This window comes from Chelonia mydas, chromosome 7 (genome assembly GCF_015237465.2).
Source record: "Chelonia mydas isolate rCheMyd1 chromosome 7, rCheMyd1.pri.v2, whole genome shotgun sequence".
Taxonomy (NCBI): Eukaryota; Metazoa; Chordata; order Testudines; family Cheloniidae; genus Chelonia; species Chelonia mydas.
Genome location: NC_057853.1, coordinates 66,897,988 through 66,918,118, shown reverse-complemented (window position 1 = coordinate 66,918,118; position 20,131 = coordinate 66,897,988). Strand labels below are relative to the sequence as shown.

At 40.5% G+C, this 20,131-nt stretch overlaps 1 protein-coding gene and 1 long non-coding RNA gene across 11 annotated transcripts in view; one reads left to right on the top strand and one right to left on the bottom strand.

The window, feature by feature from the left end:
* The window catches only part of RASGEF1A (RasGEF domain family member 1A), a 258,373-nt gene extending 246,931 nt beyond the window's left edge, over positions 1-11,442 (top strand). For 6 of the 10 annotated variants that reach the window (XM_037904241.2, XM_027829475.3, XM_043550872.1 and 3 more), the window contains 7 exons: positions 95-187; positions 2,194-2,296; positions 2,594-2,673; positions 3,390-3,581; positions 7,023-7,146; positions 7,481-7,553; positions 8,693-11,442. In XM_037904241.2, coding sequence (XP_037760169.1) covers positions 95-187; positions 2,194-2,296; positions 2,594-2,673; positions 3,390-3,581; positions 7,023-7,146; positions 7,481-7,553; positions 8,693-8,717 — 690 coding nt within the window. In that variant the 3' untranslated portion in view covers positions 8,718-11,442. The remainder of the gene's footprint in view (positions 1-94; positions 188-2,193; positions 2,297-2,593; positions 2,674-3,389; positions 3,582-7,022; positions 7,147-7,480; positions 7,554-8,692) is intronic. The other 4 variants (XM_037904242.2, XM_043550871.1, XM_043550873.1 and 1 more) reach the window with 1 other exon arrangement.
* LOC122466531 lies at positions 2,620-19,449 on the bottom strand. Its single transcript, XR_006292131.1, has 5 exons — positions 19,174-19,449; positions 17,399-17,505; positions 13,933-14,250; positions 3,160-3,243; positions 2,620-2,793 (listed from the first exon to the last, which is right to left on the bottom strand). It is a non-coding gene; the product is annotated as an uncharacterized LOC122466531 (long non-coding RNA).
* Positions 19,450-20,131: the final 682 nt, after the last annotated feature.

Genomic DNA, 20,131 nt, shown 5'->3' with positions numbered 1-20,131 from the left:
ACTGGTTTATAGTTAACATGTGATGACAGGATACATTTACAGTAATCTTTATCTGGGTTTAGTGGGGATTAATATACGGCCTCTTCTCTTTCAGTGCCGAGGAGATGTTACCAAAACCTACACCTTGGAGGCCTATGACAACTGGTTCAACTGCCTCAGCATGCTGGTGGCTACAGAGATTTGTCGGGTGAGTAATGATGGAAAGAAGATTCCCCCCAAAGAACCCTGCCTTTAAAGACAAACCACACCATTGTGATATTATGCATACGGGTCCAGATCCTGCAGAAATTTCAGTAAATTCACCACCTTGTGCACATGAGTAGTCCCATTTAAGTCCATAGAACTCCTCATGCATGAAGTTATGTACATGTTCCAGTGTTTTATAGGTTCAAAGCCCCGTGATTTATACTTCTGCATAGCTTCCATATTTATGCTAGTTACACGCACTGAAGGAGAACTTCCATAAAGTTTGATTTAATGTAGCTTTTTGGGGTTTTCATAGGATGCTTGGCTATTCCCAAAGTTACCAGTAGTAAAACAAATGTTTTGCTGCTTTGCAAACTCACCCTGTCCTTCAGCAGTTTTATGCAATTAAGTCATTCTGCTTATTTTGGGACATCATTGGATGCAATGGGAATACCTTCTGCTGTTGTACACACAGGATAAAGGAGAAGAAACTGAGTGGGGGGTGGGAAGGGAAGAGAGAGAATTCATATAAGCTAAATGGATCTTCTATTATGGAAAAATGCACAAAAACTGTACTGCCCAAGTCAATCTCTTTTTGTATACATATTCGCATTGTGTCAAGCGTGAGAGCTCTTCTTTCATTTGATCACCACATCTGGAGCTTGGGGAGCATGTTGCCACTTGGAAATAAACTTTTCAAAGAAGCAGCATCGATAGCCCTGCAAGTTAAGTGAGCATAAGCTGCAGTGAAGTCTGTGGGACACTGCTGATTTAGGGCCTGATCCTCAGCTGGTGTAAGTCTGTAGAGCTGCTAGGGCAATATCAATACCGACACGTATCAGCTCTTTGAAATGAAGAAGCTGCTCTGTGAGCAGCTCAGTCTCCACACCCACTCAGTCTATGACCCTCTGTTGAGACGGGCTACAAAGATGCCAGTCGTGGCCTCTTGAAATCTCATTGGTTATCACTGGTCTCTAGAGAGACTGCTCCCATGGATACTCAATTACAAAAAACCCTCCAGGATTGTCAGGCAAAGCCAACACATTTATTAAAGCAACCAAAGCAACATTCTTAGTCTCCATGCTGAAGATTGTGCCAAACTTGTGACTATTGAACCATTTTCTTTTGGAATGAGACATCAGCAAGATAACAGAGCATATCCTGTTTAAAAATAGTTCCCGGCTGAAGATGAATGATGGAAGGGATGCAGAGGACCACATGTGTATTAGCCAGGCCAGCCCTGCAGGTCAGAGTGCAGGAGAGAGTTTTAACGAAGGAATTTAAGCCAATGGGATGAGAGTAATTTTAGTACTAATAGGCTTTGGATGCCAGCCATTGATAAAGCACAACCAGCATGCAGCACTGCATCTGATGGGAAGGAAACCAAACGTGCAGAGCAGATAACTAACCTCACCCATTAGCATCTTTACAGTAAGGGGAAATTATTTATATTCTGTCATCATCCTCAAGTGTCATTAAGAAGTCAGGGTAAAATCTCCTTTGTGAAAATGAAAAACACCTAAGGCTTGAGAAACACTCTCTGCCCTTCTCCTTTTAATTTCCCCCTGGAATTAAGACTTACAGATCTTCTGGGAAACCAGTTTGGCATTCTTTTCTTTGAGGTTTGAATTGTTGGTTCATCTTTGGCATTCTGATGGCAGCTTCATTCTCTCTCTCTCTCCCCCCCCCCCCCCCCCCCGGTATAAGGAAATTATTTAATCGAGTCTGGCATGCTATTCCCTAAACCTTTCTCTCGCATATGAACAAAGAACTGCACTTCCCCTCAACTGGGCAAGGACTTGATAGGAGCCCCAAATCCAGTGGCTGTTTTTTAATAAAAAAGGGAATCTGGACAGAATACACTTAAGGCTGTCTCATAAAATCTCTCATGTGGAGACAGCCCATAGAGACGCCAATTCCAATAGCACATTCTGAAGGTCACCAGTCACCGCCCCCCTTCTCACACATACCTTCCCTTTCCTCTCAAAGGCATGTTCTTTGTTTCAGGTTGTGAAGAAAAAGCAGAGGACAAGAATAGTGGAATTTTTTATTGATGTGGCAAGAGAGTGCTTCAACATTGGAAACTTCAACTCAATGATGGCCATTATCTGTGAGTATCCCCAGTATAGCTGCTGGCTTGTAGTCAAGACCACCACACTTGACAGCCAAAGCAACATGAACATGGTCACACATTCTCCAGCTTCACTGACTCCATCTGTAGACATACCCCCTGCTGTGGTATCATGCACCCGTGACAGATTAATGCAATAGGTGTTAGCTGGAAGTCTCAGCTATGACGTGTCTTCCAAAGAATAAAATGCACAAGAGTGTAAAAATGCAACACTGACATTTAAAAAAAGTACACTTGAACTTCGTTTTATTTATCTTTCTCTCCCTTACATTTCAGCTGGCATGAACCTGAGTCCTGTAGCACGGCTAAAGAAAACCTGGTCCAAGGTCAAAACAGCCAAATTTGATGTTTTAGAGGTATATACAAGATTTATACCCTGTTTAATAAAAATTAGGTACTAATGCCTTAGGCGTAGGTGTGGATGCATATAAGTTGGGGATGGCTGGTACCATTTCTCTTGACTTGAAGTCCTCTCCCTGCCATGGGAAAAAGATTGATATAGATTTTCTTCTTTTTAATTCCCTTCAGATGACACTTTTCTAACAATGGAATGAATTCTCAAAGCAAAGATATTCCTAGGCACTTCCTTTTAACAGTGACCATTTCCCCCACCTCTAGATCTAAATGGATGTGTCTTTTTTTACCCTGATCTCTAATTAAAGTACTCCATCTAGTGGAGATCTGGGATCCAAATATTTTTCACTAAGAAACTTCTCAAAACACAATCATCAACAGGCAGACAGAAATGTAGATTAAGTGTCTTTTAGGGAAGCATGTTGTTCCCTTTAAATGTTCCCTAAACCACCAAAAGGTACTTATTAAATGTAATATCAATCCAATACCTTGCATCCAAACACCTGCTAGGGAAAGCTTAAATCCAAACTACATGCATTGACTGGCCTGTCTTGAATGATTATGAATGGATCCTAAAAGAAGTAAAGAAAAGCAGATATTACTCTCTGATTTTTTTCAGCAGTTGATCTAATTGTACAATCATTGGATTAAATCATATATCTATGAGAAACATCATAATAATGTTTTTTTTTTTGGGGGGGGGGTGTATTTAAAACAGCATCACATGGACCCATCCAGCAACTTTTGTAATTACCGGACAGCCCTGCAAGGAGCAGCACAGAGATCTCAGACTGCCAACAGCAATCGGGAAAAAATTGTCATCCCTGTTTTCAATCTGTTCATTAAAGATATCTACTTTCTGCACAAGATGCACACAAACCGCTTACCCAATGGACAGATAAACTTCAAGGTAGGTCTCTGCAATTATAGAAGTAGCATAATCAAATGCTGTATATTTTCAAATATTTGTAAATAGAGAATTCTTATAGCCCAGTATAAGTATGTCTTCTAAATTATTCAGGCTGCCTGTAATCTATAAACAGAGGCAAGTAGTTTTCTAGGGGGAGGACTGTGAGCTTTAGATATCTAATTCCTATAAGTATAATGCACTGGAAAGCATGCACTGGATTTAGTACATCTAGATTACAGATCAAATACCACCCCCCACCACACACACACACAGAGAAACTTACCTAAACTGCAGAAATTTAATTCATTTATGTTAACTGATCATTCCAATACAATTGAAAACACTAGTGACATATTTAAAAGCTGTATATAAAAGAATAGGCAAAATGCACAAGAAAATGTAGAAAGTATGCAAACAGAGGTGACTTTTATGAACTGGCTCTGTTAACCAAACTGACACGAGACAAATCAAATTGAAAGAAGACAGGATTTCAGCAGAGAAGAAGAGGGAAATGCTGGGTAGAATTCAGTGTGATGAAATACTAGTATGAAGGATGCTAAAAGGGAAAATCCTTCAACACCACCTAACAAGGGAGTTAGGATAATAAGATGTTTGAAAAGTCATGAAAGAGAAAAATTACAAGATCACATGTGGAGGTGGATGGAGGGATTTATAGAATAGTATTGAGAGTATACAAAAGATGGTTTTAAAGAGCCAGTGTAGAAAATTAAAAGATAGCAAAAGTTGTGAAAACAAAAAAAAATCTCCAAGCACAAAAGCAGCCTTGCTGGATTATAAAAGGGTAGATGCAGCAGAAATCAAGTTAACTTTGTTTCATTCGTCTGAAGGGAAAATGGAAGTTTTTTCAAGAGTAGGACAAGAAAAGTGTTTGGGCTGCTAACAGTTGATTAGTTGACATTGAGCTTAATCTAGATACCCTGATTCAAGCAAGTGCACGCTAAGGGCTTGTCTACAAGGAGCAGCACTGAGCACTAGAGGGGTCCAATTCTAAAGCACACCATCATGTTATGCACTAATTGGCCCATGTAGACCCTACTGGCACAAATGAAAGTTATCTCATGCTCATCAATGTAGTGCTGTTTCAAACAGGGTTTACACAGGCTAGTTTAGTGTGCAACTCATTGGTGTGCTTTAGAAATCCCACCCATCTAATGCACACTGCTACTTCATATAGGCAAGAACTAGGTCACTGAAGTTTCTCTCTGAGTAATTTGACTTATTGAAGATTCATCTAGACCTGACATGGTTCCTCCTCAAATATTAAGAGAAGTACTGAACCTCTAACAGAACGATCTTTAGACAGTATTAGGAATAGAGGAAATACCCAATGGGTTCGAAGAGTGAATGTTACACCTAAAGTTGAGAACAAATCTAAGCGAGGTTGAGGATGTTGCATTGTAGGTCTATCAAGCTTAGCTCCAGCAATGGAGAAAACACTGGAAAAAACTGACTAGACAGAGAGAGGGGATCAACTTGGAGTCACAAGGTACTGTAGAAATTTAAAGAAACACAAATTCCTAAGTCTTGAAAGCAGCGCACATAAGCTTAGCTGTACAAATTCTGTGACGGTCAGTTGGAGCTGCTGGGCTGAATAACCACATACTGCAGCCAAATGGTATTTAGCAGTAGTTCAAAAAAGCTAATAAATGTACTGAAGGAACACACAGACTCTTCCAGTAGGTGAGCAAGGACGAGGTAAGTTGGGTACCCTATTTTCTTTTCCATTAGATACTCTTTCCCAGGTGCATGGGTTGGACTAGTGAAGGCACATTTGGAATTCTAAGCACATTTCTAGCTGACTGCTCAGGAACCAGATTGCTACAGAGGAAGAATTGTGTGAGACAGCCTGAACTATTTAAAGAACTTAAATAGAAAAGCTAACACCACTAGGTCTATATTCTTGCAGCAATAGGTGACATTAAGGCATTCAGAATCCTGAAAGGATTGAGGGTGGGTGGTGAAGGATAGTAGTTACAACACTACTTTAACATCTGTCAAATGTCAGATCCAGATTCCAGAGAACAGAAGCTAAGTAAAGGTCAGAGCCTATAGGAATTTGCTCTTTATAGAAAATTGCGAGACATATGGAAAAGATTACAATGGCCAAAAGTGGCAGCTCTGGTAAATGGCACCAGGAGAGAACGCTGACTCTCTCTGAGGAGTGTACTAAAGCAAATGAGGGCTTGAACCAGGAGCTCCCATCTTGCCCTGCACTAATAAAGGATTAACAAGGAGTTATAGATTGGGAGAAAAGTCAGAGTAGGGCATGGAGTTGTCTCTAGAATGTTTGTCTTTAGAATCCCTACTCCAATGGCTAGAATTTCCACTTTGGTCTATTTAAAAAAACATAAAACATGTTTTCTAGCCCAAGTTGATTCATTGCTATAGCCCAATGCATCCTTTTAAGGCATTTGATAATTCGCAAGTCCTCATTTCATCTGCCCAGCAAACTTGAAGAATACATCTTAATACCTAGGAATAGTAGTTACCATTCTTCCCACACACCCCCTCATTTATATATCAAATATCTCACATCAATAATGTCCAATACACAATGCATCCAATAATACAGAATTTATTTACAGTACAGACCTGGGACCAATCCTGCTTCCACTTAAAGTCAATGAGAAAACTGCCATTGACCTCAGCAGAAACAGCACTGGACTCCTCGAAACCTGCTTAATACTTCAGTCCATGGCTGCTGCTATTAGATTAAAAAAAAAAAAACCACACACATTTGATTTACATAGCAGAATTTGGACCAGACTTGGATTCGCTCCCTGAATAATAATTGCAGACACATTCTGATATTCTGTATATACTCCTAAAAGCACAATGTTTGATTAAAAAAACCACACACACACACCACATACACAACCACACTCATTCTAACAAATATGAGAAATGGTGCTCCTGGAAATATTTAGTGGAAAAAAAAAAGTTGTTGATTCCATAAATTATTAAAAATTGTTTGCGTAGTTTAAATTTAAGGGGTGCTTTACAAATGAACTAAGACCCTTTCTCGGAAGAGCTTATGCTTAGGGCTGCTTTGAAATTTTTAGTACAATGGCGAGATCACACACACAAAACAAGAAATGGGTCAACAGCTCGTGATTCTAAAGGAGAAAAAGGAAGGTGGACCGTGGGATATAAAGGAGGAGGGAAATATTTGTTGTTTGGCAAATGGAGACAGACTGTTCCAGAAGAGCAGGTGTGAAGCTAGGAGCAAAAGAAGGTTAAAAGGAGCAGTAAGAAGAAAGGATAGGGAGTGAGAGAGAAGGTGGAGTAGAGGAAAATGAGCAGAGACATCAGCCAGGGCAAGATTGAGGGGCCTTGAACCTGAGGCCAAGGAGCCTGACTGAATTAGGAAACCAAAGAAATATTTATTTAATAGTATGTTATTTTTATTGCCTCATACAGAAATTTTGGGAAATTTCAAGACTAATTCACGATTTCATAACATGGAAACAAGTAGAGTGTCCTTTTGAGAAGGACAAGAAGATCCAGAGTTATCTACTCACGACACCTATTTACAGTGAAGAAGGTAAAAGCTCTGTCTTTTATTTAAGTTTATAGTGGGTCTTTCTTTCTATTGTTGCATTGACATGGGAAGAGCACAGGAGAAGGAAAAATAAAGGCATGTGTTTTAAAAAAAAAAAAAAAAAAAAAGTCAGAATGCCATTCTATCTTCCTGAAATGGCCCTCCAGGTCACATTAGAAATATGACATGGCAGTATAGATAAATTTATACTGCCACTGCCCATTTTACTAATCTGGTACCTACCAACATCATTTCATTGATTATTTTAATGATTCTTTAAGAAAAGGGAAACTGGACACATCCATTTTTGATCGCTCTTATTTGTTTTATTATCCAGCTCTGTTTATAGCATCCTTCGAAAGTGAAGGTCCAGAAAATCACATGGAAAAAGACAGCTGGAAGACACTCAGGTACAAAATCTTTTCAAAATTGTAGCCCCTTTCTGTATCCAGAAACAGTCTCTTTTGTAATGCACTCCCTTTGTGCACTCGGCATTATACACAGCCAGAATTGAACGTTCCATGTATGGTGTGGATGGATGGATGGTTTTAAAATTTCCCCACAAAGAGAAATAACTGATTTACTCAGCTGTGCACACCACACACTGAAATTAAAATGTAGGCCCCGAGACTATTCATAAGTGATTTTCAACCTCTTTGAACATTTAGTTTTGACTCCACGATCCTAGTTCAAGAAACCCTGAAGAGGCTGGTAGATGGAATAATAGGGTGGTACTTCTCAGCATTAAATTATGGTTGCAATGATGGCTGGAGACATCATGCCAGGGTAATGCAGAGGAAGGCATAGGGCCACCAGGACTGCATGGAGGAGCCTGCTCCAGAGCAGTAGTTGCTACTTACATACAGGAGGTGTAGCATGCGCTAAACCCAGCACTGCCCTGCAAGCAGTAGCCAGTGTGTTGGAGAGGGTGTGGTATTTGCCTGAACCCACCTAACCTTTGGGAAATGCAGTACTGTTGACAGTGCAAGAAGCCAAACTATGGCTGCCCTTTCTACACATATGCCAGGGGATGGTCAGGACAAAGCCCTGGCTGGGATGATTTAGTTGGGGATTGGTCCTGCTTTGAGCAGGGGGTTGGACGAGATGACCTCCTGAGGTCCCTTCCAACCCTGATATTCTATGACAGGGAGAAGACTCCTGCAGAGAAGCAGCCGCAATGTGCCTAGATCACCTTCCATTGTCCACTACCCCATGGGGCTCACTATACTTGGGCTTTGAATGCTCCGATACCTATGAAAGCTCTACAATTGCGTTAACATTAGAAGGCACATTCATCATTCACACACTTGCCATTCTGATCAGATAGGAGGAACGATTTAGAGCCAGAGTCTCAGCTGGTGTAAATCAGCATCTCTGTTGACTTAAGTTGAGCTATCACAGTTTAGGATCTGGCCCTTAAAGAAAGAATTCTGATTAATAAAAGCAAGGAATCTGACACAACTTCATGACCTGGAACAAGAATGCCTCTTTCATTGTGGTAGGAAGAAGAATTGCTATAATACATGTGATTTATTTTTTTCATTTCTAGGACAACTCTGCTTAATAGGGCCTGAGATTTTGGATCTGATCTGCAGAATCTAAAGCACACAGGAAGAACTTTGTTTTTAAATAGTGAATGTCTTGGGTTGGGATAAACAAGACCTCACTGGCTGAGGTCTGTTTTGTATATACAATATCTTTTATGAAATAAAAATGTGGTAAATATTTCACATGTCAACCTTAAGGCACTTAAAGTGAAGGATTTTGGTTTTTATTTTAAAAAAACAAGGGCAGGGCCCTGTTCTCAGAGATGAAGTGTATCATGGGAGATGGTACCCATGGTGAGGTCTTAGTCTAATGACATCCAAATCTTTTTTCTTTTGATTACTTCCACCTTAAAAAAGAAAAAACCCCAACATACAAACACCAAATACAACCAAAACACTGCACAGGTTCAATACCGTTAAGTCCCAATCCTACAAACACTGACACATCTCCTTAACTTTAAGCAGGTGAGGAGTTGAAGGGAAGGAATGAAGAGTCCCATTCAAATCTCTGGGACAACTTGCATGCTCAAGTCAAGGAGGTGCATCAGTGTCTGCAGGACCAGGGCCTTAGACATCTGCAGTGGGGCTGTTCCTCTCTTACATCGGAGAATAGTGCCTTACAAGGTACTGAAATTGTCCAGTGTACCTTCTATGATTCTGGGATGGAAGCAAACAAAATAAAAATATGGATGTCTAAAAACCAGCTATAATGTACTTTGTAAATAAACTGGAAGATATAGCACATGAACTAGAGTATGCCTGCCTACAACAATGAAAGTGCAGCAAAACATATTTTTGTTACGTGCTTTGAAGAGAAGAAACGGGACAACTGCTAGATTTTTTATTTTATTTTTTTTTTTTTAAGTATTAACACTTCTGGGAACTATCCTTTGAGTTCTGGCTGCAGAATATTTTTCATTTTCTTTATCAGGGATTTATTTTAAAAAGAAAAGGGTGTCTAATCTAGATAAACTCTTCAAGATGGATCTAATGTGTGTTTTGGAAAATAAGTTTTAAAATGAGAGAAGGGGCGGGGACGTGAACTGGGACATCAACTTTGAAGCTGAAGCTTAAAGGAGTGAAACATACCATTTCCATTCAATTTGGGCATCTAATTTCCTAGATCCCTTTGAAAATGCTAGCCTGAATTGACAGACAACCAATTAAAACTAAGAATCTATGGCAGCCGATTATTCCGGCATATATTCAAGCTATCATTATACGCCTCAGCCAAAATCTATTGAAGTTCATGGAAAAACATCCACTGGCACTGGATCAGGCCTTTAAACCCCAAGTCAGATCCAAATTAGGATGATTTGTAAACCAATGATGTTTCCAATTTCTCACTTCTCCTTTTAACTGTTCTTGATTTTAAGATAATTTGGCTATGATAACCAGCATGTCTAAGCAGCTCATATTACACTTCAGGCTATCCATTTTCAGAAAAAAATTATTCATCATTTAAAGATTTTATTCCTCCCCATTCCCATAATTTCTGAACCAGGAGGAAGACCAAAAAATCAGTCTCAGATTAAGATTTATGAACGTACTATTACCCATGACTGTCGGTTCTCCTTCCCAGCACTTGTTCTCTTAGGGCCTGAGGGTTGGATATTTATCTAGATAATGAGAACCTCCAGACAGTTACATTAGAAAGGATTGTTTCAATGCCATCAAGAGCTCGGAAAGGATACAAACCCTCATGTGTCAGGGCATCAACCAATCCCCAGCTGAGGGGGTTGGGAAGAAGCTTGGCCTATGAGAAAGTTAGTTCTGTAATTGCTCATCCAGGTGGGCAGGTACCTTCCTCTGATGTATCTTGTGGTGACCTCTGTTGGAGACAGAATGCTGGACTAGCTGGACCACAGATCAGGTCTGTTAAAGCAATTTCTCTGTTCCAATCCTGCAAATGCTTCCTACTGAATGCTTACAACCCTAGGTAGTCCCATTTGCATTTACCCACAGTAAGCGTTTGCAGTATTAAGCCTTTAATATGTTTCCAATGAGAGCTTTTTTCCCCTAGATGTATGTTCTTATGAAAACTAAATACACCAGGCGGGGAAGGGAGGATGCAGGGGGAAGGAATTGACTTTTTGCTGTTCCCATAGCACTGAGATCAAAGAGCAACAAACAAAAGTTAAATAGTTGCCATTAAACAAACAGATTAAAGTGGAAGGAGGAAGTACAAATGCTAGCTGTGAACATCAACGGCTCAGAAAGAGAGAGAGAGAGAGAGAGGATAGCTCTGTTTCTTGTGATCTGCTGCTATTTTTCCTGTGCTGAAGTACTGATTTTCAGCCCTGGGGTAGAGTAAGAATATTTATACTGTATTATTACAGTGTTTTGCACTTTCAGAGATGTTCTAGCTAGTGATATAGTCAGACACTATAAAAGGGATTGTATATCAGCTTTGTTTATGTAATTGAAATTTTAAAAGGGATGCTTAAAATTTAAGAAAATATATATTTGAAATGCAATTTTAGAACACGTTCTGTATGTGTATTGAAAAAAAGCTTTTACATGAATGTGCACTTCACTGGTCTATCAGTCCTAGTATATACTTGAAATCAGTGCAGTGTCTACATGGGTTTGTTTTTAATTTTTTTCCTCCTTCAATTTGATACATTCCTTAAATACTGTGTTCTGCTATTCTGAGCTGCATTGCTACATATAAAGCTGTACCATAAAGCAGGATATTCTGTGTTTGACTGGATGTGCTTGCATTAATAAAAACCAAGTTGCTTCAACCAGGCTAAACTTTGTCTGTGGTTATTTTTCTCTTGCAATCTGATGAAGTTGCAACTGAGGGCTGAATGAGGCGATCCAACATTGGCAGGTAATGTAGCTTTTTGTGATTCAGCTGACTGGCTAAAATTTCAGCCTGGGCTTATAGATATCTGATCTTACCTTACGCGCCACTGAAGAGTTCAATATATTCAAGGAAAATCTACTGCAGCATTCAGCTGAGAGCATGTTTTTTCACCCACATTGAACTATATATTCAAATATACCTATACATAATAGCATACTTCCACTCCAAGATAAGCAGAAAGATAGGCAGTTTAACTGCTTAAAACAATATTTCATATAACCTGAAAGTCATTTAACACTTCTGCCATTTCCACATTTTCTGTTATTGTTTTTCCCTTACCCATATTGAGTAACGGACCTACCTTATCCTTGGTTTTCCCCTTGCTTCCAATGTATTTGTAGGATGTTTTCTTGTTACCCAGAGTGCTATGGCAATAATTTTTACTTTACAGGTAGGGAAAATGAGAGAGAGAGAGAGAGAGAGGGGTGACTTGCCCAAGGTCATGCAACACGTCAAGCAAGTGACTTCAAGTCTCCTAGATTGCAGGCGCATGCCCTATTCATACTGCCTCATTATCCAAGCACACAAGCCAATTACCAATGTCATAATCATACAATTCCATCTGTGAAAAGAGTGCTGGTGAACTGATGGGGCTGATTTGTGGCAGTTTGAAATACTCAGAGTGGATTGTCTTAGCAACCAAACTTTCATAGTGGATTTGCAGAGCAGAGCAATACAGCTTTCATCACAAACGGTTCCCATTATAGCTTGTTGGAGAAGATGATGTTTACCATAAATAAGAGGAACCAACTGGCAGGTGTTTTCCTGATTGTCAGTTCATCCTCGCAATGAATATGCATATTACATACTGGGAGAGTCACTTCCAATCATGCTCCCATCCAGTCATTAACAATTAAATTAGCTATTTTACTCGACACAGGCATGGGCATAAACAATAGAATTGCCTTCCAGACATTTACATCCATTGAACACAATGTGAATATGCTAAGCAATAATGCAATGCCAGTAAGATGTTTTTGAACAATACAAAAAAGAACTTGATTTATCAAACTAAATCTCAGAGGAGTAAAATTTTCTAGCAAACAACCCCCAAACAGCAAAATTCACTTTGCTAGTCAACTGACATTCATGTCCTCCTCAGGGGGAATCGATTATTGTTTAGAACAGACTAAGACACAGATGTTTCCTTTGAGCAATCTGAAATACAGCTGAGCTACTCTGTTTTTTCAGGACTACCTGTTCTCGCACTGCCCAAATAATCAGAAAAGCCTGTGCACAGAGGTTAGAAACCTACTGTTGCTAGTGGCTGCAGACAGCCATAAAACAGGAATGTGTGGACAGCAAGATAATCACTCCCATAAAATTAAATTGCAGAAATAGTTCATCTTAAACCATTAGTGCAGGCTATCTAGGAAGAATTTCTAGCTCAGTGAGCAGCCAGACTTCAACAATGGTTTTTTTCAAATTCTTCCTCCCACACACATCACTGCAAAGGTAGAGATAACTGGTTATGCTTTGAGGTTTCTGCATATCTCAATAGACCTCCTATACTGCTGCCCTGACACTGCATCATATTTGGAAAAGCAATTCACAAAACTTTCCAAGTTGAAAGCCTCTTCTCGACACTTAGTTCACACAACCACTCAGAGATGGGCCTAGAGGCTCAGAACAGTTAGAAATAAAATCTCTGAGTACCTTTCTGCAAAGGATTTGCAGTAATTTTGAGGGCACAATTAGAAACCTAATTATCTCTGTGGGATGATTCAGAACCTTTAAAGGAAAGAAACCTGTCTAAATTCAGTGTAAGTATGTCTAATGGCAGTAGTACCCCGGCACCAGATTCAACATGGCTTACTGCAATGCAACCTACTCTGTTCTCAAGTATCTTTTCATAAGAACAGGAAACATGAATTATATTTAATGTACAAATTGAAGTTAGTTCTTTTGTGCCCTATTCAAGAGATTGTGAATTTCTTCCTTACCCTAAGCTAGAGAAACACCCTACATTTGACACACACTGCAGATTTCTAAACACTAAAGCGATAGAAATATATTTGTGTCTGATCTACTAGGATGTTCTTAAGATGCATATCAGATATTTAATGAAAAAAGCTGTTCCTTGTGTTACTAACATCAAAAATCAAAACCCCAATTCTATATATCTTAAAATATGTAAAAATCTTTCACAAAACTATATGAAGATCTGAAACTACTTAATGGGGTCCATTCAAAACCAAATTTGCCAGTAAATGATGGCAAAAACAAAGAAATCTTGTCATGATTCTACAACACTACTGAATTTGAAGGCAATATTCTAGCATATATATAATCACACACACACACACACACACACGAATTAATAAATAGATCCAAATCCAAACCAAAACTCTGGATCCAAATGACTCCTACCTTTTTTTGAGAAGGAAGAGGTGAGATTTGAACTCAGATATAGACTTTACAAGTAGGCCCCAATATTTCTAAATTGGTCTAGATCAAGATGCGCATGGAACTTAGGGTTATTTGCTGTTCAGATATTAATCTTTATTTTTAATTAGGGTTAGAAGTTGTATTAAATGTGTCAGATTTATCAGTGGTCTTCCATTAGGATCCCGTTAGGTATTATGAGCCTTTTTCAGGTAACCACTTATGTGGGTGCTGGAAGTCAGTGGGATGTATGATGTTCTGAAGTGGTTTCCTGAATCTGTGCTTGGTACTGATAAAAAAAACCTGGAAAGCAAGAGGAATAAAGGTAAACTCAGATGAATCTTCTTATCCAACTACAGCCAAAAGATTATCAGTGTGTGTTTATTTTTTTTTAGTATTGCCTGAGTATTTAAGAAACAGAGTAACTCATGAGGAGAATCCACTTGTGTTTCCTTCATAATTGCTCAAGTATGCTCCCAGAAGCGAGAAAAATCTTACAAGTGGCCTCATCAGATTCCAAAAAAGCCTCTCGCCATAAGCTGCTGTCCTGCATACTTGTGGCACAGTTGAAAACTAGAAAAGAATTTGCTATAATGTATCACCCATGAATTTGCATAGGAACCTTGAAACCTACATGGAATGTAGTTTCGCCCATATGAACATACTGAGGCAGAATTAACTCTTGTCTTACTAAATTCACACATTATAAAAAGCACACATCTAAGAACTGCAATGAATATTGTTGAATTCCTCTCCCCTGGATGTTTCAAAAAAAAAAAAAAAAAGGAGAGTCCTCTCACATGGGGCTAATACATGGAACAGGAGTTGTACAGGAAGGGTCTAGTCCCATTACATTGAATTTTTATACCATATTTTTCAAATAAAGAAATATAAATAATTAAGGAGAGGCCCCACTTTCTCTGCTTGAAGAGCGCTGTAGTCCCTAGGTCTTTCAATCCGCTCTCGGAACAAACCCCTGACTTAGACCAGAGGTGGTCAATCATTTTTTGTCAAGGTCCCAGTTTCTTGGTCAAGGTATAGTAAAGGTCCAGACTCCAGAGAACATAATAGGAATAAAAAAAAATAATGATACTAAATAATAAAAATATTTCTGGGTCCATTCAAAAGCATCTGGTGGTCCGGGTTTGGCCCATGGTCTGCCTATTGACTACCCCTGACTTAGGCTATGTAATATATTTATATCTGGCTAGGTCTGAGTTTGGGGGAGGGGGCAAACTGTGGCATTCCACAGGTTTTCCACTGGACAATAGATCATTTCTTCAATGGAAAATGGAAGGATTTTTCACTCAGACTGTCCCATTTCAGAAAATGTCCTGACATATGCCTTGTCTATAGCTACTACAATTTAAGGCTTAGCCCTACATTTCCTGGCTTTTATCAGTTTCTCTAGACATTCTTTGCATGTGCATTTCCAGCAATTCTTCCGTGCCATATTTTCATTTGCATAGTTCTCTGTGCTAATAGAGCAAGTATTCGGCCAAGCTTTAAACTGCATATTACTTCTCCTTAAAATTTCCATCATTCCCTCACAGTAGCCCATTAAGCACAGTAAAATCCATATTTGCCTGACAGATGGTAACATTCCTTTGGAATCACTCTCTTCCTTCCTGCCAATGCACTTACAATGCTCAGGTTGATCCAAGCAGTAAAAATCCTCACGAGGGAAACGTGTTGCTAGTCTCAGACCAGTGCTCAGTGGACATGCGTGCACATCACAAAACCTATCACCACAGTTAGTACCTTGTTAGCAGCCAAGGACTGAGGTGGGAGAGAGAGTGAGCTGCAGAGGTACAATTCATACTGCTCAAATGCCTGGTCCTAAGCCCATTGAAGCTGGTAGAAGCTGACTTCAATGGGCTTTGGATCAGGTCCTAGAAGAGTTTCTTTCTAGCTGTACCAGCAGCATTAGGTACCAATGCACTAGCTGGGCCACAGAGATTGAGACAAAAGTAAGCTTATTTCAACATATTCAAAATTTCACAGCTAAAAGTTGGAAGCACGGGAAGGAAATAGGGGAAGTCTACAGTGTCCCTCCTGCCACCATTCTGTGAACAGGGCACCACAAGGGGCAGGATCCCAGACCCAACACATTCAATAAAGTTTTGGCCCCTGGCTGGTAATGCTGCTGCTGCGATCTTAGAGGAAGCATGATGCCAAGCCAGCGAGTCTCCTCCCCCTGCCCATAGAGAATGGCAACAGCTGAGAAGCAAGCTGCTTCTGCTGCCAATTGGCAGGGGCAGCACTGTCTCTCTGGAGCTCCCCACACACTGGAAGGAGAGGGTCCTGGAGAGAGGGCAGTGGTATGGGATGCCTAAGATTCAGAGCTGGCTCTGGGGATGCTGTGCAGGAGGAGGGATGCTGAGGAGCTGGCTTTGAGATGCCATGGGGGAGGAAGATACGGAGGAGCTAGCTCTGGGGGTGCCGGTGCCAGCGAGAGGGCAGAGATGGCCTAGGGAACAGCATTGCCACTGCCAGGCCTTGTTTACTGTGAAGGTCCCACCCAGGAGCCCGAACTCCGCCGCTGGAGCCAATACTCTTTGGTACAATTTGGGGAAATATTTGGTACGTTTTTTAAGACTTCACCCCCCTCGCTCCCCACTAGAGACCCCCAAGTGGAGACACGGTCTGTGATAGAAGACTCAAGTCCCAGCAGTTAAAGGGTTTTCATGAGCACCAAACTCACTAAAGCTTTGGTGAAGGCAGTAGGTGCATCTGTTCACCACACAAGACCTTCAGGTTTGTACCTAAATCCAAGACAGTCCAGATGTATTTAGCAGCAATACATTGGTGGGTCTGTCTTTTTAATCCCTTTGTCACTGACACAGCCAGAGAGATATTGTGGTTAAATCATAGGGAGGCGAAAGGAAGCACCACATGGAAGAAGATCTTTACACTTGAACATTGTGGCAGTCTAGCTATTAAAAAACAGACCAAAAAAACACTACCACACCACAAAAATGGAAGTGAATTTAGTGAATTTAGCCTGGGGCAGGCTGCGCAGTGTTCCCAAACAGTGAGAACACACTTCATTTCTGCCCTGTGAACATCCGCCGTTAGCTTAGTCCAAGCTGGAGCTGCCAGTTGAGAGGTGCTTTTGTGACAAGAACAAATCCAGACTAGGTCCAAGTCACCAAATCACTATTCATTGATAGCCTACATTTTAGTAGCTAGGATTTAACCTTGGGACACCAGAATTCAGAGGCCACTGCATCAGTTCTTGCCCTACTACAATAGAGGACATGATAATGGAACTGGTGAAAGCCTTGAACATTTGTGGCTGTAGGAGGATTTAACAGAATAGAATACTGAACTGTGATAGTCAATAGAGGCCCTCATTCAGCTTTCAAGGATTTGTCTGGAACAATTGGAAAAACATTCCTGAAGTTTTTTAGAACCCACAGACACCCAAACAAGCAGTTATTTGATGTACCTGTTTCTTCTTCCTTCACTCCTCCTGTAGTCTCCCAGAATCTTCATTGTCACATTTACAGGCTACCCGAATGAATTTCACAGGAATCCAGCATCCAATACACCAGCCTGGAATCATTAAACAAAGTAACTCTCTGCCATGGACTATATACAACAATCAGAGAATTTGTACACCAAGCTGACAACTTTGTCCCCCCAAGGAATGTGTCCTTTCCCATCCCCCACTATTTTGGAGGATTGCCTAACATGCCACACGAGACAGCATAAGAGACTCTGCAATTTGCTGACAGTAGCCTGGGTTCCGATTTATCACCGCAGTATTTGAGTGCCTCAATGTATCTATCCTCTGAATTTCCCGGTGAGGTAAGGCAATGCTACCATCCCCATTGTAAAGATGAGGGAACTGAGGCCCGGATAGATTGAGTGATGTGCCCAAGGACACACAGGGAGTCTGTGGCAAAGCAGATGGTTGAATCCAACTCTCCCTAGTCCCAGGTTAGTGCCTGAACCACTGGATCATGATTCCACTACTCTGTGGACTCTTGTGTTCTTGCAGAGCCCTGATGACTTCCACAAGGCTTCACATGAGTGTGGGATCGCCCTGCATGCTGCTGTTTGCAGGGGCAAGTTCCCAGTTTGCTCCCTGTGTTCTCCACATCCAAGTACAGAACAGCAACAAACAGAAGATCCTGCTTCCATTGAAGCCAGAGTGGCCTTCATCACTGGTTTCAGTGGGAACAAGCAGGATTGCACCGTAGGTACATCAAGATTATTGTACAGCAGTTACACTAAGCCATTGGAGGTTTTCATTTATCTTACTCTATATACATTTAACAAGAGGCATTTATTACATGCAAAAGCCCATGAAGTAGGAAAGAACACATATGCCACCATGTGGACATGTGAAGTAGGAAGACAACCACAAAAAAGATCAGATGCTATAAAGAAGTCTTAATATTAAAATAAATATCGGGTGGCTTTGCAACAACAAGCAAGAGGAACCACTGCGTCTAAAGACAGTTTGATGCACGGCTGGGCACAGTGGCAGCAGGAGTGGAGTAAACAGCCAGTTTTCCAGACAAAGCCTTTGCATCTATTTTGCTGATCAGGATCTGAGTGTGAAAGGTGACAGCTGGTATACCAGATCTGAAAATCTCTGCAAAATGTTTTTTCACAATTTTTAAACAAATTTGCTGCAGTGAGATATTTTATAGGAACCAGAATAGAAGTTTAAAGTAAATATATGCTCCAGGGCATCGCTTATTTCCAAGAGCAGTGTAGATGTTGCTAGAGTTAAAAAATACTCACTTTGAAAGCAGCCCCATATTATAGGTCTATAGCTTTGTCTCCACACAAATTTGCAACTGATTTAACTTAAACTGCTAAGAAATCCTGTGTGGACCCTTTTTGACCTAAGAGTGGCTTATTTCTATTTAATCTAAACCTGCTCCTAAATGAGTAAAGATAAACCAGAATAGGTTTAGACAGGTATGTAAGTGTCCACACAGCCTTTTGTAGCTGTTGAACTAGTTCAGTTTAAAAAAAACACACCTTAAGCTAAACAAAGTGCAGTTTTGACAGACATACCATGGACAAGCAAAGATGGATGATTATGCTTTTAAGTGAATAAAAGGTGTCCCCTTTACACTGCTTGGAACCAATGCCTCACAAAGAACTCTGAAGGCCATCTCCTTGTTTTAATAACCCCCCCACATGAAATAAGAAAGAATTTGCTCAGATACTTATCTTTACCCGTAGGGAATGATTCTACCTTACCTGATGAAGAAGTGGCTTCTTTTTTGCCCACTTCATCTGGAGGAAAAGCTGGCTGTGGGAGCAATCAGTAACTACCTCACAACTGCTGTGATCAGCCAGCCCAAGCCTCATTAATGCAAACAGTTACAGGTGTGGTAATAAGCAGGCAATGGGCGTGTGCTAAAGCGGGGACCCAGGGAGTGCAGGCTGAATCGGGATTTCTTCTCATAGCTTTACATAGGCATCTCATTAGCAGGGCTCCTGCTTCCCAAAAGGGAGGTCCAGCTCCAAGGAAGCATCCCTGTTTGACACGAGTACCTATGTAACACTGGGAGAGGAAGACAGATTCTGCCTACATGCCAGGGATCAGATCCTCAGCTGGTATAAATCAGTGCAAAACCAATGAACTCAATGAAGTTGTGCTGCTTTATACAAGCTGACAATCTGCCCCAGGATTCTGGAAAGCTGAAATCCATAGTTATTGTCCTTTTACTATGAAAGGTTTTATTTTGTGCTGCTCCAATCAACCGCTCTTCTCCATCTACCATGCTCACTCCATTGGTGACAAGGGGCTTGCTACCTTCATGCTACCAGTACATTTCTTAAAACAAAGTTCTACGTTATGGATCACACTCAGTGGAGGACGGTGCAGCCCACTGCAATACATACCAGTTTGTTCACAAGGGGAAGCACACTACCCTATTATCATTGGCTATAACATTTTAGCAACTTTTAAAAAAAAAAGGCCAGAATCCTTAAATCAAGACATATATTTTTGGGAGTGGTCAGGCCTAGCTATCTTGCAGTTTAAACTATTAATCATGAAACCATGTGTGAATCTTTTCTTTGCTGTGTTTTATCACTGACTTCCTTCTCCAACAAGTAGAATTATACTACTGGCTAATCTCTATTTAAGATATTAGGCTTGATAAGGGAACAAAATGTCCTTTTACCAAAAACACCTCAAACCAGCTATCAC